The 23,588-nt window shown below is 44.4% G+C and overlaps 1 protein-coding gene across 4 annotated transcripts in view; it reads left to right on the top strand.

Annotated features, from left to right (window-relative positions):
• The window catches only part of LOC142018921 (haloacid dehalogenase-like hydrolase domain-containing 5), a 63,397-nt gene that overhangs the window by 27,698 nt on the left and 12,111 nt on the right, over positions 1-23,588 (top strand). For all 4 annotated transcript variants that reach the window (XR_012646962.1, XM_075005168.1, XM_075005167.1 and 1 more), the window contains exons 5-7: positions 10,394-10,427; positions 13,863-14,037; positions 22,999-23,187. Coding sequence is in view for 3 of the 4 variants with exons in the window: in XM_075005168.1 (XP_074861269.1) it covers positions 10,394-10,427; positions 13,863-14,037; positions 22,999-23,187 (398 nt within the window). In the remaining variant the exon portion in view is untranslated. The remainder of the gene's footprint in view (positions 1-10,393; positions 10,428-13,862; positions 14,038-22,998; positions 23,188-23,588) is intronic.

Genomic DNA, 23,588 nt, shown 5'->3' with positions numbered 1-23,588 from the left:
TTAATTTTGCTAGACTGGAATATCTAAATTAGGGATGTAAAATCCCATTTAATTGGTTAACCAGTAAAATGTGATGTTTAACCAATTAACTGATTAAAGGGGGAGCAAGTGGGGAAGGGGGGTTGCTCCAGCCCCCACCAGTTAACCAAAACCAGTAAGCATCAACCGTGAAGTGTGATACTTACTGGTTAACCTTTCTCATCCCTAATCTAAATATTTATTTTTTTTAATATTTATTGGAGCTATACCGACAGATCACCCCGTTTCCCCCTGTTTGTCCCAGTCAATCTGTTTCCTTTAAGCCTAGGTTGTGACCAGAATGGCAGATCAGGAATTTTCTAGTGAGATGCATTTCATTGTAAAAGGTGTACTTAATTAAACCAATACAGTTTGTGGGGAAGGGTCATTTTTGATGAATCTCCTAATTTGATTTTTGTTCTTATTTTGGTAATAATTATTGAAACTGTAAAAATATCTATTTTAACATTTTCTAAATGAAAGCTTTGTTTTTGTCAATACTTTGATTTGAAATTTTAATTTATGCTTCTTGTATAAATTAAAGATCTTAATGCAAATATTTTGAAATTCAAGAAAAATTAAATGTTTTGATTGATCTGAAATTTTGCTTGGTTTTAAGTTCATGAAAGGATTTAGAGTTTTGCCACTTCATCTCAGTTTGGGTCAGGAATATTTTTTGGAATCTCAGATTCTTTTGGCAATAGACTGTTTCCCTTCCAACTCTTAACAACCACTTGCCTAACAAAATATGGTACAACATTTGCTCCCTTTGAGGCAGCTGTAATACAGGCCAAACTGATGTGCCATGACATCAGAATTTTTACTGAGGTCACCTCTTTTTCTCCTGAGGACAGCAATGGAAATCTCTACTATGGCTGCTTACTAGTGTCAATCGTTTTGTAAGCCATGGGCAGAGATGTGATTCTTCATCTAGTCCTAAGTAGAGCACAGGATCTGGTTCAAGAGGTAGATATAACTGAACCACTTGGAAATAGTGACCATAATGTAATAAAATTTAACATCCCTGTGGTGGGTAAAGCACCTCAGCAACACAACACTGTGCCATTTATTTTTCAGAAAGGAGAACTACACAAAAATGAGGAGGTTACTTAAACAGAAATTAAAAGGTGCAGTGCCAAAAGTACGATTCCTGCAAGCTGCATGGAAACTTCTCAAAGATACCATAAGAGAGGCTCAGTTTTACATGTATACCCCAAATTAAGAGTAAGAGTAAGAGTACTAAAAAGTGCCACCTTGGCTTAATAGCCTGGTAAAAGAAGCAGTGAGAGAGAAAAAGGCATAATTTAAAAAATGGAAGTTTCCCGGTTAGGAAAATAGAAAGGGTCATAAATTCTCTCTAGTTAAGTGTAAAGACATAATGAGAAAATCCACCAAAAGGGAATTTGAAGAACAGCTAGCAAAAAACTTAAAAACTAATAGCAAAATGTTCAAGTACATCAGAAGCAGGCAGTCAGCTAAACAACCAGTGGAACCACTTGTCAAAGTTTGACTCAGACTCACAATTTATCAGACCACTCTGTTTTATTAGCAAAGCCGCTCTGCTAATACATTTAGAAGTGAGCCCCCCCGAGTGGGGCTTGTGTCTCTTAATTTATACAGTTTTTTGGAGAACAAGTTACAGACAAGTTACAGACAAAAGAAGAAAAAGATTTTAGTCACCACCCTTCGAGATCCCTGAGACCAGTCACGTATCTTCAATTACCTGCCACCCTTAACAATCTCCTTTAACAGCTTCCAGTTAACTTAACTAATTGCCCTTCACACCTTCCATTCTGATGCCTGCTTCTTAGACGTGCTGGCTCCATCTTAATTGCTTCTCCATTCAAAAGCTAACTGTCCCTACCTGTGCTCCCTCAGATACTTTGTAACATGTTTTGGCATGCCCTCTCATATACAATGTATCCAGCATGTCCCCTTATACAAATTTATACTTATACAATGTTATACTTCCACACACTGGATGATCAAGATGTTAAGGAAGTACTCAAAGATAAGGCCATTGTGGAGAAACTAAATGAATTATTTGGTTCAGTCTTCAGGACCTTCATGTTACGGAGATAGCCAAACCTGAGGCATTCTTTTAGGTGACACATCTGAGGAATTGTCCAAGATTGAGGTGTTATTAGAGGAGGTTTTGGAAAAAGAGGTAAACAGTGAGGTAGCAAAATTTGCTGATGATAGTAAACTGTTCAAAATAGTTAAGAACAAAGTCAAATCGTGTCAAACCAATCTGACAGCTTTCTTTGATAGAATAGCAAGCCTTGTGGATAGGGGAGAAGCAGTAGATGTGGTATACCTAGACGTTAGTAAAGCATTTGATACAGTCTCACATGATATTCTTATAAAAAAACTAGGCAAATAAAATTTAGATGAGGCTACTATAAGGTGGGTGCATAACTGGCTGAATAACTGTACTCAGAGAGTAGGTCTTAATGGTTCTCAATCCTGCTGGAAAAGTATAACAAGTGGGGTTCCGCAGGGGTCTGTTTTAGGACCGGTTCTGTTCAATATCTTCATCAACGATTTAGATATTGGCATAGAAAGTACACTTTTTATGTTTGCAGATGATACCAAGCTGGGAGGGGTTGAAACTGCTTTGGAGGATAGGGTCATAATTCAAAATGATCAGGATAAATTGGAGAAATGATCTGAGGTAAACAGGATGAAGTTTAATAAGAACAAATGCAAAGTGCTCCACTTGGGAATGAACAATCAGTTTCACACATACAGAATGGGGAGAGACTCTCTAGGAATGACTACAGCAGAAAGGGATCTAGGGGTTGTAGTGGACCGCAAGCTAAACGTGGGTCAACAGTGTGATGCTGTTGCAAAAAAAGCAAACATGATTCTGGGATGCATTAACAGGTGTGTTGTGAACCAGACACGAGAAGTCATTCTCCCGCTCTACTCTGCGCTGGTTAGGCCTCAGCTGGAGTATTGTGTTCAGTTCTGGGCCCTGCAGTTCAAGAAAGATGTGAAGAAATTAGAGAGGGTCCAGAAAAGAGCGACAAGAATGATTGAAGGTCTAGAGAATGAGACCTATGAAGAAAGGCTGAAAGAATTGGGCTTGTTCAGTTTGGAAAAGAGAAGATTGGGGGGCGACATGATAGCGGTTTTCAGGTATCTAAAAGGGTGTCATGAGGAGGAGGGAGAAAACTTATTCTTTTTGGCCTCTGAGGATAGAACAAGAGGCAATGGACTTAAACTGCAGCAAGGGAGGTTTAGATTGGACATTAGGAAAAAGTTCCTGATTGTCAGGGTGGTCAAACAGTAGAATAAATTGCCAAGGGAGGTTGTGGAATCTCCATCACTGGAGATATTTAAGAACAGGTTAAATGTCTATCAGGGATGGTTTAGAGAGTACTTCGTCCTGCCATTGGGGCAGGAGGCTGGACTCAATGGCCTCTCAAGGTCCCTTCCAGTCCTAGGATTCTATGATTCTATGAACTGTGAAGAGAAGATCTCACAGAACTAAGTGATTGGGCAATGAAATGACATGAATTTTAACGTTGATAAATATGAAGTAACACACATTGGAAGAGTAATCCAAACAGTACGTACAAAATGATAGGGATTAATTTAACTATAACCACTCAAGAGAGAGACCTTGGTGGCATTGTGGATAGTTCTCTGAAAACGTTGACTCAATCTGCTGCAGCAGTCAAAAAGGCAAATACAATGCTACGAATCATTAAAAAAAGATAGAGAATAAGACACAAAATATCTTATTGCCTCTATATAAATCAATGGTATGCCCACTATCTTGAATCCTGCATACTGATGTGTTTGCCTCCTTTCAAAAAAGATGTATTGTCATTGGAAAGCATTGAGAAAAGGGAAACAAAAATGGTTAGGGGTTTGGAACAGGTACCATATAAAGAAAGATTAAAAAAGACTGGGCCTTTTCAGCTTAGAAAAAGTAGACCAAGGGAAATATGATAGAAGTATAGAAAATCATGACTCGTGTGAAAAAAGCGAATAAGGAAAAGTTATTTACTTGTTCCCATAACAAAAGAACTGGGGGTCACCAAATGACATTAATACATAGCAGGTTTAAAACTAACAGAAGGAGTATTTTCTTCACACAGAGCTGAGTAGGCATGTAGAACTCTTTGCCAGAGATGTTGTGACAATGAAGACTTCGACAGGGTTCAAAAAAGAACTAAATAAATTCATAGAGGTCAGGTCCCTCAGTGACTGGTTCCCAGGGTAGGTAGGAATGGCGTCCCTAGCCTCTGTTTGTCAGTGGTTGTGGAAATGGACGTCAGGAGAGGGTTTGCTTTCATGATTACTTGTTCTGTTCATTTCTTGTGGGGCATTTAGCATTGGCTCCTGTGGGAAGACAGGATACGGTGCTAGATGGACCTTTGGCCTGACCCGGTATGGCTGTTCTTATGCTTTAATCACAGAAGCTACTCCAGTCTCGCAGAGGAATGTTCTGTGGTTACTATACATCCGTTTTTCCCAGACACATCCTCTCCTTTTCTGCTCCTAAAACTCTGTTCAGCCGATTTTTTAAATGACTAAAAGTGTCCAGGATTTCAATCGGTGCCTTCAGCCCCAGCCATGGAACTGGAGGTGGTGGAGTGGAGCAGCGGCTGCTTTCACTTCAGGTGGCCAGCCACAGGCAGCCTCTTCCCCTGCCCAGGCTGCTTGGGAGTGGGTAGGAGAAAGAAGGGGGTTGAGGGGCAGAACACGTGAGCCCTGAAATCAGAGGTGCACACAGGTGCTAAGCCAGAGCCCAGCTGGGAGACAGAGGAGGAGGTGGTGGTGGAAAAATCCATCAGTCAGGGCTGGGGATTGCAAGAGCCATGTGCTGGCGGAGAGGGCCCAAGGCTGCAGCAGCTCCACCTGTCTGTGTGTGTGTGTGTGTGTGACATGCCCCTTCTCCCAGCATGGCTGGCAGCTGGGCAGGGGGAGTGCACAGCGAGCGAGCCGGGGGCTTCAGCTGCTGGATGGAGCAGAGGCTGAGTGAAGGGCCCTCCCTGAACCTTGCCTCCTGGCACAGGCAGGAAGCAGATCTCAGTGTCCATGTCAGTGAGGCAAACAAAGCTCTGGAGCACTTGATGCAGCAGGAATGTGGCTGCTTTCCCCACCTCTGCCTGACCCTCCACTTTCCTTCTCCCCCAGGAGCCCTACCACAAGCCCCTTTGCTCCCTTTCCAAATCTGAGTGGATGGGGGAGTTGTGACCTGGGGGCAGGGGGACTGCAGCCAGAGCATGCAGTGTTGGGGGACAGGGAGAAGGGAGTGCAGAGTAGCATGAGAGACAGCTGTTGCATGACTGGGTGGGGTGACAAGTATCTGTGAGCCGGGCGTGCTCCATGGGGGAAAGGCAGTTGTCCTGTGGAGGTGGTGAAGTGAGGGAAGGACAGGTGCATGTAGGGCTGACATTGAGAAGAAGGATGTGTGGGGGAGTGGTGATGGAGATGATGGGAGGGCCAGTTGTGGGGAGGGGCTGTCAGTGGCAGTGCTGAGGATGGGGTGTGAAAAGAGGGGTACTTGGGAGTGAGAGGAGCGGAGCTGGACTGCACAGAGGCATGGTCAGTTTAGAGGGCAGCTTATTTTCGTTTACAGCAAGGAATGGAAAAAAGCACAAAAAGACAGGTGTGTGCTCTGCCTGTAACCTCATTTCTAGCGGGGTTCCAGTCAATTTGCAGATGAGAATAGGAGTATAACACAGGGTCCAGAGAGTGAGACTGGACAGTGAATAATCACCCACCAACAAACGTGGAGCTAGGATGCAACAGGAGAACCTCTTTTTCACCCCAAACCCTACTGTCAGTGGAGAAGAAGGTCACCCGTACTGAACGGGCATGTAGCACCACTCCAGTAGTGTGAACCTGGGCATGTAGCTGTGAAACATGACCTGCAGGGCAAAACTCATGGCAATACTGGGTGAACAGCAACACTGATTTTGGGATTAATCGGTGTGGCTGGGGCGTGCTGCTGCAAGCCTGGATGGCCACATGATGCAATCTCCCTCTTTGAAATGCAGGAGCCCCATATGAGGTCATATGAAATTCCCCCTCTTCCCCAGGAGTGTTGTCTTTTTTAAAAGTTCAGATATGGTAACACTAGAATATTTGAATGTTACTGATGAATTGGTGAAGGCCCCAGAGGTCGCACAATGATTTCAGTAATTTTTACAGGTGTACGTATAGCTTCTTTTGTTGTCTCTGTTATAACTGCAAGGTGCGTAATAAATGGAAATGGCTTGGTAGAAAAATGTCAAAATTTAAGGCCTCTTTGTCTCATCAGGCCTGAGTTAAATGGCTCTCTTGCCCCCCTTTGAGAAGCCCTGGGTGACATCAACTCCTCCTCCCGCCCCCCCCCGCCCCCCGTAGCTGGAAGGAGCTTCCACCCCTTCCCTCATGCCCAGTGCCAAAAGGCTGCTACTGACAACCAGCTGTGTGACTAAGCATACCCTCCTCCCCTAGGCTGCCTTGGGAAATACCACATACTGTGTCAGGTGGGTCAAGGGGGCTGAGCCAAGCATCGAAGGAGGAGACTGCTGGACAGGAAGGGTCAGCTGATTGCACACCCCCCATGTGAGGTAAGGTGCAAGCGCATGCAGCACCCATACAGCATGTGTTTCCATGCTTGCCTTGGTGCACATAACAAAATTTATTCTGCACTTGGATGGAAAAAGTTGGAGGGAACATTGTATAAGGGTCTGAGTTCATGTGTCATCTCCCCTTCTGTGGGAGAGGGTAGATAGGGGTGTGTTACCCCTCTTCATGTGAACCCTAAAGCCTTAAAGTTAATAAGATAAATCAAACTACACGATATTTCTTTTTAACGGGGTCAGTCAAGTCAACTTAATGTTAATTTGAACATTGTACTACATAGTTCTGATTAATTGTTGTTGAATTTGCTTGCATGTGAGTATTTTTACAAGGTGTTTTGTCAACACAGGGAAATATGGTCAACTTAATTGATGAATTATTATCTCAATGCAAGCTGGTAATGCCTGAAAATCAAAACCATCCAACAACACAGGATAACCTTTGACTGCCTTTGGAATGGTGCCTTCATAGTATTGCTGACTAGATGTGTGTATGATACTAATTTAAGTGTAGATCTGTTAAATACATATTAATAAAAGTTAACTGAAGCCTTTTGTTTAACTTATAGCTGTAAGGGTACAGGTTGTTCTCAGTTACTCAGTATTAATTGTAGCACTTTAAAGACTAACAAAACAATTTATTAGGTGGTGAGCTTTCATGAGACAGACCCACTTCTGCTGATCTGGAAATTCTGATGAAAGTAAACTGACATGACGAAAATATAACAGAGAGGCAGAAAAAAATGAAATGAAAACTGACAAATCAGTTACAGCAGACAGAAGGGGGGCAAAGGGGGGGAAGAAAATTACTTACTTCAAGTGTCTATTGAGCGATTTGCCTGAGATCATTACAAATATCAAAGTGGGGAAGCTGTCTTTGTAATTGCTGTCTGTTAGCCACAGTGTGTTGAACCTAGCCACAGTGTGTTGAACTTTAGAATATACTCCAGTTCAGATGTCTGTCCTTGTAATCTGGAATTAGTCTCTCTGTTTTAGGATGCAGATTTTCAGGTCTTTAATACTATGGCCTGCTCCATTGAAATGCTCACTGACAGGTTTGTGTATTGAGATTCCTAATGTCTGATTTTTGTCCATTCATTCTTTGGCAAAGTGATTCCCAACTCTGTCCACATACTTATTCTGGAGACACCATTACCATGTCAGTTACACAATCAAAGGCTCATATTCCTGTACCTCCACTAAAGTTATATATGCTATCATAGCCAGCAATGCCCCTCTGCTATGTATATTGGACAGACTGGACATAAGAGGTCCTGAAAGACCCTTCGTCCATGCCTGAACTGGAGTGCAAGAAGCACTGCTCCAGGTCTCCACACCACTAACACCAGGCACTGGACTCGGCACCACCCAAGTCCAGGGCTGAGGCACTGCCCCACTCCTGTGTGGGACTGTAGTTGGCACTGAAACAGCACCAGGACACCGCTTTGCTGAAGACACTCCCTCAGAGACACCTTCTCCAACAAGTGGGATGCACCCCTTCTTTACGTGTTCCCTCCCCTTCCCTGGAGTAACAAGCTTCTGGTCAAGGTCAGACTGGACTGGACCTGCCTCGTCCTGATAGCCCCAGCATGGCCGAGATTAACTTGGTATTCTTACCTGTTTCGAATGTCTTTCACAGGTCAGGAGCTGTTCCTTATCCCTTTTCCCCTCACCGCAACCTTCTGTCTCAGGACTTTGGCTGCACTCTTGACCCCTGATCTGCTCAGATTGTATCTCCACTTATGTCTCTCTCATGTTTCCAGAATACTGAAATCACACGTTCTGAGGGGATGAAGAGGGCTCTCATTAAGAGCAGCTGGGAGTCCACACACAAATCTTACCTCTGCAAGAGGAAATGGCTTTCGTTGGTTGGGTGCTAGCTATCCTATGCGTCCTCATACTGCACCCTTTCTGGTCCTCCTTGACTTTCTGTTGCATCTGTGCCAGTCAGACCTAGTCCTCAGTACTACCCAGGTGCATGCCATGGCATAGGCGGCATTCCACCAGAGGGATGATGAGATCTTCTTTCTGACCCATCCCATCACCAAACATTTTCTGATAAGTCTGCAAAACACCTTCACATCAGCACATCCTCCAGTCCCTATTTGGGACCTTAATCGTGTGCTCATTTGCCTCATGAAACCACCATTTGAACCCTTGGCAATTTGTTCCTGGCTCCATACATCAATGAAGGTCTAATTTTTTAATTTAGTTTAATTGACATCTTGTTGGCCAGGAGGGTTGAGGAACTTGCCGCCCTCATGACCGAGCCTTCTTATACTGTGTTTGCCAAGGATAGAGTCACCCTTTGCCCTCATCCTAAGCTTCTCTTTCCATTTCATGTCAACAAACCTATCCACTTTTCTGCATTCTTCCCGAAGCCACACTCCTATCCTACACATAAAGCGTGGCACACCCTGGATGTCTGTCAGGTGTTGGTCTTCTACGTTGACGGCACAAAGCCTTGGTGTACATCCCCTAGGCTCTTTCTGTCCTTCACAGAGTGGTCCAAAGTTCTGCCTGTTTCATCTCAATCGCTGTTGAAGTGGATCTCCACCTGTATATCATACCTGTTAAGCGCTTCATCAAAATGAGCTTCCGGATGCTGCCACCGCCCATTCTACCCAGGCTATGTCCTTTCTCAGAAATGTACCCCGATGGACATCTGCAAGGCAGCCACATAGTCTTCCAGTAACACATTTGCCCAGCACTATGCTCTCTCATTTTCCATTGCTTCCTCCATTCAAATAGGACAAGCGATTCTATCCACTGTCACAGTTGAGGTTCAAACTATGACTACTGCTTTGTAGTCACTCACAGTGGAGCACCCAAGGGAACACTACTCAAAGAAGAAGAGGAAAGTACTCACCATATGCAGTGTAGGGTGTGAGAAGACATTGTAACGGTCGAGAGTGCAGTCCGACCCCTCTGTGAATCCTCAGGAGAATCTAAACAGACCAGTCTGTGCAAGGTGAAAAGCTGCAAAATAACTGCCATGGGAACTGCTGCAGAACAAGTCGTGCTTGCCAAGACTTCAAGGCTACACTGGCAGTAGGCCACTAGAGATAGTGATAAGGAATGCATAGGCAATTTTAGGCAACCTTATGGTAATGAGTTGAGCTTTATCAGCTAGTGTTAGGAGGCCTGCTACAGAGCCTTTCCCCAAGCGAAGCTCTGACGCGTTGGATTTTCCCCCACTGGTAATTGTCGCATCTCCGGGGCTCCCATCGCGGGTGTCACGCGCTTTCAATAAACCAAATATAGCACTCGCCTTCTGGGTGCAGCCTCGTTTCTGGGGAACCCGAGCCTGGTTGGCTACATGCAGTAAAGCTTGTTCTTCAAGGTGTCTGTCCCCATTGGTGCTCCACTTCCCTCCCTCCTTCCCCTGCTTTGGAACATTCTACTCTATTTGATGGGTAGAGAAGGAACGGAGAGGTTCCACACTGCACACCCGATAGGGCAAGAAGATACCACTGCACATGTGTGATGTGGGAAACCATAGCAATAAAAGAATCTCTGAGCACCAGCACAAGGGCACACTGACACCCAGAGTGGATCACCCACAAGGACACATCTCAAAGATCCATCATTACTGCACAAGGTGAGTAGCTTCCTTTTTTCTAAGTAAAGTGACATCAAGAACTAGCTATATCCAAATGTAAAATGTATCAGTGTTTTATTAGTTTTCCAAGGAATGATTGTGGAAGTAGTGCTTTGCGTTTCTTTCTGTTAGTAGCTCCAGGGGATGTTTAACTCAGGTGAGATAACTTTACTTTTTCTCATTGCAGCATTTGCCAGCTGTGAACCTTCCCAAAATTGAGGGTATGTCTTTTGTTTTCCTATCTTGAAATTATCCTAGCATAAATTAAATGCCATCTTTTCATTGTAAATTTTATTTTCAGTTACAGATTCTTGAGCCCCACATTGAGGATTTGGGTGATTGACAGAGGGAACTAGTAAAGAGTAAAGAGTACACTAGTAAAGAGTAAAATTGCAAGGCACATAGAAGAGCATGAATTGTTGGGCAAAAGTCAGCATGGTTTCTGCAGAGGGAAGTCGTGTCTAACTAATCTATTAGAATTCTTTGAAGGGGTTAATAAACATGCGGACAAGGGGCACCCAGTGGACATAATATACCTAGATTTCCAGAAAGCCTTTGACACGGTCCCACACCAAAGGCTTTTAAGTAAATTAGGTGGTCATGGGATAGGAGGAAAGGTCCTTTCATGGATCGGGAATTGGTTAAAAGACAGAAAACAAAGGGTGGGAATAAACGGTAAATTTTCACGATGGAGGAGGGTAACTAGTGGTGTTCCCCAGGGGTCAGTCCTGGGACCGATCCTGTTCAACTTGTTCATCAATGATCTAGAAAATGAGGTAGGCAGTGAGGTGGCAAAGTTTGCAGATGACACCAAGTTGTTCAGGACAGTCAAAAGCAAAAGGGATTGTGAAGAACTACAAAAAGATCTCAGCAAACTGAGTGATTGGGCAGGAAAATGGCAAATGAAATTTAATGTGGGTAAGTGTAAGGTAATGCATGTTGGAAAAAATAACCCAAATTACACGTACAACATGATGGGGTCAAATTTAGCTACGACAGATCAGGAAAGGGATCTTGGAGTTATAGTGGATAGTTCTCTGAAGACATCCACGCAGTGTGCAGCGGCAGTTAGTAAGGCAAATAGGATGTTAGGAATTATTAAAAAAGGGATCGATAATAAGACAAAAGATATCATACTTCCCCTATATAAAACTATGGTACGCCCACATCTCGAGTACTGCGTGCAGATGTGGTCTCCTCACCTCAAAAAAGATATATTGGCATTAGAAAAGGTTCGGAAAAGGGCGACTAAGATGATTAGGGGCTTGGAAAGGGTCCCATATGGGGAGAGGCTAGAGAGACTGGGACTTTTCAGTTTGGAAAAAAGGCGATTGAGGGGCGATATGATAGAGGTATATAAAATCATGAATGGTGTGGAGAAAGTGAATATAGAAAAATTATTTACCTTTTCCCATAATACAAGAACTAGGGGACACCAAATGAAATTGATGGGTAGTAGGTTCAAAACTAATAAAAGGAAATTTTTCTTCACACAGCGCACAGTCAACCTGTGGAACTCCTTGCCCGAGGAGGCTGTGAAGGCCAGGACTCTATTAGGGTTTAAAAAAGAGCTTGATAAATTTTTGCAGGTTAGGTCCATAAATGGCCATTAGCCAGGGATAAAGTATGGTGCCCTAGCCTTCAGAACAAGGGCAGGAGATGGATGGCAGGAGATAAATCACTTGATCATTGTCTTCTGTTCTCCTTCTCTGGGGCACCTGGCATTGGCCACCGTCGGCAGATGGGATGCTGGGCTCGATGGACCTTTGGTCTGACCCAGTATGGCCATTCTTATGTTCTTATGTTCCCTAATATATTTACACTAACATGTATGCAAAATGTGTAACTTAGTCATTTGTGTGAACATGCAGTTTTCACCCTTGAGCCTCTTTGAATGAGAGAAGGTTGATAAGGGGTGCTTTCTCCTGACTAGATTGTGCTTCATTGTTTCTGGGAAGGAAGGCTGAACTGGAATCCCTTCAGGGTCTGTCATACCTGCTCTGTGCTGGTCAGCAGAGTCATTTACAGTGCTATGGACAAAGGCATTCCTCCTCCTTCTTGCTTCCATCTGTTTGAATTGTGGGGAGCACGAAACTAGGCCTAAGAAAGAAGAAGCTGGATCTATCCAATGGCTTTTTTCTAGTAATTGGAGAAATCAGCTAGGAATATAAAAATTCATACTGTATTTTGTCTAGAGACAAAAAGATGGTAGTTCTTTTACATGTGATTATTATGTCTAATGCTGTATTTTAATCCATAACATTTGCAAAAGCGTATATGTGATTATTGCTGGCCAATTTAGTTAACATCCAAGGTCAAGTAACTCATCTCGTGAAATCTGTGGGTTACAGTGTGAGGTTTTAATAACTTCTGAAATTCCTTCTGTAACAAAAGAGATGTGAAATTTAAGGTAGATTTAATCACAGTCATTATTTCTTATTTATATTTGTGTCATTGTAGTGCCTCAGAGCCTTACTGATGGACCAAGATCTCACTGTGAACAAAAAACAAAAAGATGGTTTCTGCCCCATGTTCCTTTTGATCATTTTATTGAATTTTTAAATATAAAAGTTTGTTTAAATTGATTTAAGGTCTTTCATTTTGTCTTACGTCAAATTTTAATGTCAGAGAACAACAAGAAGTCCTGTGGCACCTTATAGACAAACAGATATTTTGGAGCATAAGCTTTCGTGGGCAAAGACCCACTTCATCAGGCCCAAGTGTGTGGGGGGGGGTGGTTTCAGAGGGATATTTAAAGAGTGGGGTCCCAGTAAAAGGGAGGGCCAAAGCTGACAGGATCTATTCAGTCAGGGTGGGAAAGGCCCATTATCAGTAGTGTGTATCAAAAGAGGAAAAAACAAGTCAGATAAGATGGGAGTGGGGGGCCGGATGGGATATGGCCCATTGTCGGAGTCTAATGTGGAGATGTTAACACCTAGGGCAGAGAAGCTCCTTTTGTAAGGGGCGAGCCACTCCCAGTCTCTCTTTAATCTTTGGTTAATGGAGTCAAATTTGCAAATCAATTGCAGCTCAGAGATTTCTCTCTCCATTTGATTTTTGAAATTTTTTTTTTTTAGGACTGATACTTGTAAATCTGTTACTGAGTGTCCAGGGAGATTGAAGTGCTCTCCCACCAGCATTGCCCCACTTCAATTTACATTGGCCAAACTGGACAGTCTCTACGTAAAAGAATAAATGGACATAAATTAGACATCAGGAATGGTAACGTACAGAAACCTGTAGGTGTTAACATGTCCACATTAGACTCTGACAATGGGCCATATCCTCCCATCTTATCTGACTTGTTTTTTCTTCTTTTGATACATACTACTGATAATGGGCCTTTTCCACCCTGACTGAATAGACCTTGTCAGCTCTGGCCCCTGACTCTTTAAATACCCCTCTGAAACCACGCCCCCACTCATGCATCTAATGAAGTGGGTCTTTGCTCACGAAAGCTTATGCTCCAAAATATCTGTTAGTCTATAAGGTGCCACAGGACTTCTTATTGTTCTCAAAGATACAGACTAACATGGCTACCTCTTTGATACAAATTTTAATGTGTGAGTGTATTGCTGTTTGTTACATCTTAGGAAGTTATTAGATTATACCTACCTTGCATTTTTTCATATTTCACGTTTCCCTTGTTTTTGCAGCTGTTGTTTTGTTTGGAGAACCAGTCAGATGGGAGACTAACCTTCAACTAATAATAGATGTTCTGCTGACCAATGGCTGTCCTGGAAAACCTCATCATCAGGCTAGTTACCCACATATAACTGTGCTTGCTTGTAATATGGATCTGATGTGGGTGGCTGAAGCACAGTCTCCAAGGTAGGTGCATTTATAGCATATGTAGGCTGGGTCTACACTAGAGAGTTTTGTTGACAGAAGGGGCCTTTGTCGACATAACTCGGGGAGCATGCACGCACTTGGGCTATGTCTACACTAGAAGCATCTGTTGGTAGAAGTGACTGTCGACGTGGTAATCTCGACAGAACCGCTGTCAACCGGTTGCATCTACACACAACTTGCTCTGTCGACAGAGAACCACCAGACTGCACTGCCCTCTGGTGCCAGAAAGCGGAATGGCAGGTCTGCAAAGAGGGCTGCCAGGCAACCGGAAGCCCTCTCTGTCAACAGACGTGTCTACATTGCACTTTTGTCAACAGTGCTCTGTCCGGAGATTGTTATGCCTCAAATTTTTGAGGGATAAGATAATACTGTCGAGGAAAATGCAGAACGCTGTCAAGACTTTGTCTACAGAATGCTCCCTCTGTCGACAAAATTGCAGTGTAGACTCGGACTTCAAGCGTTCATCTGCTGACAGAGTACTGTTGATAGAAGTGCAGTGTAGACACTTGTGTTCACAGAGAGGGCTTCCAGTTGTCAGGCAGTCCTCTTTGCAGAGCTGCCATTCTTCTTTCTGACACCAGAGGGCAGTGCAGTCTGGCAGTCCTCTGTCAACAGAGCAAGTTGTGTGTAGATGCAATCTGTTCACAGAGGTTCTGTCAAGATTTCCATGTCGACAGTAACTTCTGTCAACAGATACTACTAGTGTAGACATAGCCATAGAGTTTTCAGTACGTAGCCAGTTTCACCGTTCCAGGCCACTTTATATGCTAACCAAAGGAAGTAGTCAAAATTCAAGAAGAGACATTGTTTTACACAAACTTTTCTTTCAGGTAGTCTCACCATCAGCATCAAAATCCTGAAAATAGGTGTTACTTTGCACAGGCGTTGGCCAAAACTGACAGTGTCACATTCTGTTCTTGCAAAAATTTATTGCATCCAGTTTTTTCACAGTTGTAAAAGTTAACTTTCCTAAATGAAAACTCCTTTTTCAGCTGCGAGCCACTTCTCCTCTTTCCCCCAGAGTATTGTATGAGAGAGCTGCTTTCCTCACACCATCCCAGATTCTTCTCAGTGGTCTTAACAGTATTGCTTTGCATCCAACTGGTATTAAAGCGTTCAGGGGTACTGAGGGAGATGGCACATGTCATTGCAGAGTGTTTGGCCATTATCTTTGAAAACTCATGCAGATTGACATAAGTCTCAGATGAATGGAAAAAGGTAAACATATTGCCCACCTTTAAAAAAAGAAAAGTAGTACAGTCCAGGGTACTGTAGACTGGTCACCCTTACCTCACTCCCCGAAAAAATTATGGATGAAGATCCTCATGGAATCCATTTTGAAGCACTTGGAAGAGGGGAAAGTGAGCAAGAACAGTCAACATGGATTCACCAAGGGCAAGTCATGCCTGACCAATCTGATTAACTTCTGTGATAAGGCAACAGGCTCTGTGGACATGGGGAAGTCAATGTATATGATATACGTTGATTTTAGCAAAGCTTTTGTTACAGGCTACGTCTACACTATGAAATACAGTTGAATTTATTAGTTGACTTTGTACCACTAGATTTTATAGTCTGCACATGTTCAGAAAGTTGACATAGTTTGTCTCCATGACCTTTGCTAGGTTAGACTATGTCAGCAGTGCATTGTGGATAGCTGTCCTGCAGTTCCTGCAGCCCTGTTGCATTCTGGGTTTTTGTGCCAGTGTATGGGGGAAAAAATGTGCTGCAAGTGGTTGTATGTGTCTGTTGTCATTGCAGAGTGCATTGCCCTCACTCCCCCTTCCCGCTGAAAATATGTAGCCAAAGGCATTTTTGCACCACTCCTCCAAAGTCTGCCCCGACACACGCCATTACAAGGGGCTAGCATGGATCTGGAGGATCTTAGAGCTGTTGCACCATGTGTTGTGGCCATTTCAAAAAGTGTTCTGCAACATCTTATTAGACAAAGCAAGTTGAAGGATCGTGGATCTTAATTGGGAGCATATTGAAGGATTGGTGAGCAGGAATGCAGAGCTGCTGGGTGCTCTGGATGTATTGCATACAGTGGAGCATTAGTTCTGGAACCATGAAACCAGCACACGCTAGTGGGACCACATCATTTTGCAGGTATGGGATGATCAGCAGTGGCTGTAAAACTTCTGTATGCCCAAGGCCACTTTCAAGGAACTTTGTCATTTGCTGTCCCACATCCTGAAGCGCTGCAACACCAACATGAGACGTGCTTTTACTGTTCTCACGTGAGTGGCAATTGCTCTGTGGAAGTTTGCAATGCCCAACAAGTACCAGTCAGTGGGAAATCAATTCAGAGTGGGCAAATCAACAGTGAGGGCTGTTGTGATCCAGGTAGCCATAGCAATCAATGCACTTCTGCTGCAAAAGATCATAACTCTGGGAAATGTGCATAATGTAGTGGACAGATTTTCTGGCATGGGGTTTCCTAAGTGTGGTAGGGCAATAGATGGAACATGTACCCCCATCCTGGCACCAGACCACTTAGCCTCAGAGTACATAAACCACAAGGGTTACTTCTTCATGGTGTGTCAGGTGTTCGTGGCTCACAAAGGTTGTTTCACCAGCATCTATGTGGAATAGTTGGGAAAAGTGCACAATGTGCACATCTTTAGTAAGTTTGGTCTGTACAGAAAGATTCAGAATGGGACTTTCTTCCCAGACCAGAAAATCAAGATTGGAGTCATGGAGATGTCCGTAGTGGTACTAGATGACACTGCTTACCCTCTGCTCCCTCAGCTCATGAAGTCATACATGGGCATCTTGGACCGCAGCGAGGAGCACTTCAACTACAGGCTGAGCAAGTGCAGAATGGTGGTAGAATGTGCCTTTGGCCATTTAAAAGACAGATTCAGGTGCCTTCTGACATGTTTGGACCTCAGCAAAGCCAGCATCCCTGTTGTGGTGGAGACTTGTGTGTGCTTCGTAACTTTTGTGACATGAAGGGAGAAAATTTCATGCTGGGCTGGAAGACAGAGGCAGAAGTCCTGGCCAGTATTTGTGAGCAGCTGGACACAAGGGCAACCAGGAGAGCACAGATATTTGCAATCAAATCAGGAATACTTTGAAATTCAGCTTTATGAATGAGCAGACGACACTAAACTTCTACTTTTAAGTAGTGCGACCCCCCCCCACTCACACGCACACACAAGTCATGTGTGCTTGCCCTTTATAAAAGCACCTCCAGCTGCTCCCTACCCCAGGTTAACCAATAAATGACACTGTGCTTTTCTGGCCTACATTGTTTTTATTTAGAGACTGATGTCAAGGGATGGGAAAGCAAGGGAATCCTGCTGTCACATGTGGGGGAATGTGAGCATTCTGCTGTGTGGAGAGTTCCAAGTGGTGGACTGCAAGACTGTCCTTGCCCTTGTCCTTTCCCTGTGCATTTTGAGCCCCCAACAAGGGGATGCCAGGGAACGTGGTAAGGAGGTCAGGTTAGGGTTGTTATGTGCGGGGGGGCCCTGTGTAATTTCAGTAGGGACTGGAGTATCTTGTTCTGTTCCTTGACAGTTGACAGGAACTTTGCTGTGTTCTGGATCCTGTGCTGTAGCATGTTTTGTCACCATTGCTGTGTCCACTTTCTACCAGTGGCGGCTTGCACTCGCTCTTTCTGAGCCTCTTGCAACTCTTGCAGGATGCTGTCTTGCTTTGTTCTTTTTCTGTGGCACATCATTGAGCCTGTCTGTGGGCAGGGAATGGGACACCAGTCACTCTGCTACTTGTGCTGCCTGTTGAAGATGTTCAAGGTAAAAAAAATAGATACAATTTTTAAATCTGAATCAACACACAGAGACATAAAATGAATAGGTGTATTTCACAGTCACAGCATCCTTTGTTTTACAAGGCCTCTTTTGGCCTCTTAAGGCGGAGAATGAATCAATCTCTGTAGAAAAGAAGCTACATCTTCTTCAGAGCATTTCCATGTTGTGAGCATAGTAAGATCCTGGCAGATAAGGGAGTCGGGGAGGCACAGCACAGCAGCCAGTAATGCATTGAATTCTCATGCTGGACATGCCTGTGACCAGAAACAGGGTCCACACAGCCCAGCAGGTATGTGGTGGGGAGCAGGGGCAGTCCTATGAAATGTGAAGCACAGAAAATAAAATTCTCAGCATCTGCTCCAAAATCCTGTGCAGGAAGAAAACCTTTCAAGTCACTGGAATCCCATACTGGACATCCTGGTGTCCAGAAGCAGGGTCCACACTGCCCGGCAGCCACATGGGAGGGTTGAGCCTGCCAGCTATGTGATGGTGATGGTGAGAACCCAGAGAGCTTGCCAGCCACACAAATGGGAAGGAATCCAGAGAGCCTACCAGCCCATGGGGTGGAGGGAACCAAAGAGCCTGCCAACCACTTGGTGAGGGTAAGTCCTGGGAAATTTAAATGGACAGGGAACAGTGTGATAATGTTAAAGAGACAAACTTTCATGAAACTTCCTGTGCTTCTTCTAGGTTGCAAAAAGACATCAGCTTCCTAAGAATAACAAAAAGTGAAAAAGAAAATATGCTCATACTCTGTGGGCACAGGTCTGGGAAATTTGCAATAATGCGGTGTGGTGTCATGATGCCAAATTACTTACTGCTGGCTTGGCGTGGCAAGGGGTGCCATAGTGGAAGCCGAAATAAGTCAGGCCTCCACAAAAAGCCTTGTGAAAAAATAAGAGTACCTGTCTCAGACCTTCATGGAGATTTCCAGAAAGGATCAGTGCTCCATCTCCAGAAACATTAACAAGCTCATCTAGGGACCCTGGCCTACAGATGCATAGCTCCACCCCACCCCAGTGGCAACCTGCTTGTAGCAGTTTAGAAAAATATACTCACCAAAAGTAGCCTTCAACTCCAGATGCAACTCACTTGTAGCAGTTTAAAAATAGATTTACCAGTTCCCTCTCCAGCATCGCTCACTTCTGGAGCATCCTGTGATGAAGGGACTGCCTCAAGAGTAAAGAAGGGGTCCTGGCTGTTTGCAGGATAAGCTTCATCATTTGCCTGCTGACTGGCTTGCTCATCATCTTCCTCTTCTTCATCAGCATGCATCTCCTCATCCTTGTTGCTCTCAAAGGACAGCGAGCAGTCTCTCCTGAGGAGTCAAGGCAGTTTTCAGCATTCTTCCCCAGAATCACATCGAACTGTTCATAGGAGCATCATGTTTTGGGAGAGGACCCAGACCGTCTGTTGGCTTCTTTTACCTCATTGTACATCTGCCTGAGTGCCTTGATTTTCACCCAGCACTGGTGATTTACAACTCTGGTGTAATCTTTCTCCAGCATGGCCAGTGAAATCTTCCCATAAATGTCCCCATTTCTTTTGTTGGTTTACAGTTGCTGCAGGAGAGATTCATCCCCCCACACAGCAACAATATCCTGGATCTCCTGATGGCTCTATGCTGGAGCTCTTTTGCAACTCTGAGAGCTCATGGCTTCTGAAGTGCGCTAGCCATGATGCTGGCCAGAAGGGAATTACAAATTCATATCCTAGGCTTGTTACCTACTTTTTGCACACCTGGAGAGCAGCAGAGGTGAAAGCAGACAGAATGGACACTTGGGGCGGGGGTATTGTGGGATATTTCTGGAGGCCAAAAAAAAAAATTGCCCAGGCTCGCGCCTGGAGAGGTACTCCAGCATCGCTTAACAGTGTTGAACCAACAGAGGAGGTAAGCGATACTGGTTATAAGCTCTTGCTCGATTGGCGTAGAGAACGAGAACCAACTGTGGACGAACTGAAGAAAGCCATTGACAGCATTGCAGTAGGAAAGGCCCCAAGCCAGGATGGTATACCACCAGAGGTAATCAAGTGTGCCACGGACACCCTCCTGGAACCCCTACATGTGCCTGTGCTGGAGAGAGGGAGAGGTTCCACAGGATATGCACAACGCTAACATTGTAATCTTGTATAAGAGCAAAGGAGACAGAAGCAACTGCAACAATCACCGTGGAATCTCCCTCCTAAGCATCACTGGTAAACTGTTCGCTTGCGTCATCCTCGGCAGACTCCAGAAGATTGCTGAGAGGATGTATCCTGAATTACAGTGCGGATTCCATGCAGAGAGATCTACCATTGGCATGGTCTTCTCTCTGAGGCAGCTGCAGGAGAAATGCAGGGAGCAGAGGAAGCCACTCTATATTGCCTTCATCGACCTTACCAAGGCCTTCGACTTGGTCAGCAGGGATGGACTGTTCAAACTGCTCCACAAGATAGGCTGTCTACCACGGTTACTCAAGATAATCCTGTCTTTCCACGAAGACATGAGAAGAACCATCCAATATGACGGCACATTATCGGATGTTTTCAGCATCAGAAGCGGTGTCAAACAAGGATGTGTCCTTGCTCCAACATTGTTCAGGATCTTCTTCACACTCCTCCTGAAGTACGCCTTTGGATCTTCAACAGAAGGCATCTTTTTGCACACAGGATCTGATGGGAAACTGTTTAATCTTGCAAGGCTGAAAGCTAAATCTAAGGTGCGGGAAGTCCTCATTGGAGATACGCTGTTTGCAGATGATGCTGCTGTAGTGTCACACACAGAAGACCAGCTTCAGAAACTGCTGGATCAGTTCTCCAAAGCATGCCAGGACTTTGGGCTTTCCATCAGCCTAAAGAAGGCAAACGTACTTGGTCAGGATGTTGCTGAGCCACCATCAATCAGCACTGACAACTATACGTTAGAGGTCATCCATGAGTTCGTTTACCTCAGGTCCACCATCACTGACACCCTGTCATTGTAGACTGAGCTAAACAGAAGGATCGGAAAAGCAGCCACAACTCTGTCCAGACTCAGCAAGAGAGTGTGGAATAACATCAAGTTGTACACCCACACCAAAATGCAAGTCTACAGAGCCTGCATCCTCAGCACCCTCCTTTTCGGCAGCGAGTCTTGGACCCTGTACTCCCGCCAGGAAAAGAAGCTGAACATCTTCCACTTGCGCTGCCTCAGGTGCATCCTTGGAATATCGTGGAAGGACAGAGTGTCCAACACCACTGTCCTTGAGCACGCTGGAATCCCAACCATGCACACCCTCCTCAGGCAGCGGCGGCTCCGCTGGTTTGGCCACGTCCACAGGATGAATGATGGAAGGATCCCAAAAGACATCCTGTATGGCGAGCTGGCCTCTGGCAAAAGACCTCCCGGACACCCCCAGTTGCGCTACAGAGATGTTTGCAAGAGGGACCTCAGGGAGGTAGACATCGAGTCGGACAGCTGAGAGGAACTGGCAGATGATCGCAGCAGAGGGAGGCAGGAACTACACAAGGGCCTTCAGAAGGGTGAGATGAGGATCAGACAGCTAGCAGAGGAGAAGCGAGCCCACAGAAAGCACACTAAGGACCTGCCAGACACCCATTACATATGCAACAGATGCAGCAAGGACTGTCACTCTTGTGTGGGCCTTCACAGTCACAGTCAACACTGCAAATGATGATCCCAACTGGAACTACGAAGGGCATGATCCATAGTCTACGTACACTGAAGGATGCCTACTCTGGAGGCCAATAAAAGTTATTTAAAATAACGCTTTCTACACTAGCCTTAAGTTGACTGTAAATTCAAACTTGGTGTTACACCTCATGAAATGGGCAGGGCACAAAAGTCAACTTTAGCACACCTTAAAATCAACCTAATGATATTTGCAGTGTAGACGGGTAAATTATAAAATCAAACTATGTCCCTTAAAATCAATTTTATGCTCTAGTGTAGACTATAGCCACAGTCTCCCACAATATTCTTGCCTGCAAGTTAAGGAATGTGGATTGGATAAATGGATAGGTGGATAGAAAGCTGGCTAGATGATCGGACCCAACAGATAATGATCAACAGCTCAGTATCTGGTTGGAAGTCAGTTTCAAGCGGAGTGCCTCAAGGATCGGTACTAGGGATGCTATTGCTCAACATCTTTATTAATGATCTGGATGAGGGGATGGATTGCCTCCCACCTCAGCAAATTTGCCGGTGACACTGAGCTGGGGAGATAGATATATATTGGAGGGTAGGTATAAGGTCTAGAGTGACCAAGACAAATTGGGGGATTGGGCAAAAAAAATGAGGCTCAACAAGGACAAGTGGAGAGTCCTATACTTGGGACAGAAGAATCCCAACATTGTTACAGGCTCGGGACCAACTGGCTAAGTAGCAGTGCTACAGAAAAGAATATGAGGATTACAGTAGATGAGAAGCTGGATATGAGTCAAGAAGGCTTGTAGCCAAGAAGGCTATGGCATATTGGGGTGCATTAGGAGGAGCATTTCCAGCAGCTCTGGAGAAATTATTCCCCATTATTAGGCACTGCTGAGGCCACATCTGGAGTATTGCATCCAGTTCTGGGGCTCCCAGTATAGAAAGGATGTAGATGCATTGGAGAGGGTCCAACAGAGAGCAGCTAATACAATGAGGGGACTAGAGCACATGAGCTACAAGGAGAGGCTGAGGGATTTGGGCTTGTTTAGTTTGCAGAAGAGAAGACTGAGGGGTGATTTGATAGCAGCCTTCATCTTTCAAAAGGGGAGCTCTAAAGAGGATAGAGAGAGGCTGTTCTCAGTAGTAGGATGGCAGAACAAGGAGCAGTGGTCTCAAATTACAGAGGGGGACATCTAGGTTGGATATTAGGAAACACTATTTCACTAGGATGGTGATGAAGCACTGGAACTTGTTACGTAGAAACCTGGGAATCTCCATCCCTAGAGGTTTTTAAGTTTCAGTTTGACAAAGTCCTGGCTGAGATGATTGAGTTAGTGTTGGTCCTGCTCTGGGCAGGGGCTGAACTCTATGACCAGGAGATCTCTTCCATCCATAGAATTCTATGATTCTATTAAAGCAGTGCTGAAATCTGCAAATTGTAGCAAGTTCCAAGAATTAACAAGTATCACCAAAACTCCATTAATTGAAACTTTGTGTTCTTGATGCAATTTGTTTCTGTAATGCTCTCTTTTCCAGATTTGGGCATGGAACATTCATGGTTTGTTTGGAAAATATTTACCAGAAGATCACTGGCAAAGAATTGAAATATGAGGCCTTAATGGGCAAGCCTAGTGAGCTGACCTATCACTATGCAGAGTATCTGATTAGGATGCAAGCTATACAAAGACACTGGAAGAAGCCTATTCAAACACTTTATGCCATTGGGTAAGAGAGAAGATCATCAGATGTGCATGTTAGGAAACTGTTTACAGCACAAGTAACAGTGAGGAAAAATGTTGTGGCTCCCATTATCTTATTGCTAGTTTGTCCTAATCTTTTGTTTTAAGAGTAACTTTTTAAATTTGAAAATCTGTTTGAGTGAAAGTTATTGTTTATATTCATGGAATTTACGTTTTCTGTTAAACCAGATCATGTTGTGCATCAGTTACTCCAAATTCTTCTAAAGAAATAATTGCATAAAAAGAAGTTAAGGAAATGTTACTGTATGAATATGGTCTGGCTCTATGAATTTGGAGTAACTGATGCACAACCAGAACCTGCCCGGTTGAGCCTGCTTTATGCAGGGGGCTGGACTTGATGACGTCCTGAGGTCCCTTCCAGCCCTG

Source organism: Carettochelys insculpta, chromosome 11 (assembly GCF_033958435.1).
Source record: "Carettochelys insculpta isolate YL-2023 chromosome 11, ASM3395843v1, whole genome shotgun sequence".
Classification (NCBI taxonomy): domain Eukaryota; kingdom Metazoa; phylum Chordata; order Testudines; family Carettochelyidae; genus Carettochelys; species Carettochelys insculpta.
The sequence above is the reverse complement of the archived record's forward strand: the minus strand, read 5'-3'. Positions and strand labels throughout refer to the sequence as shown.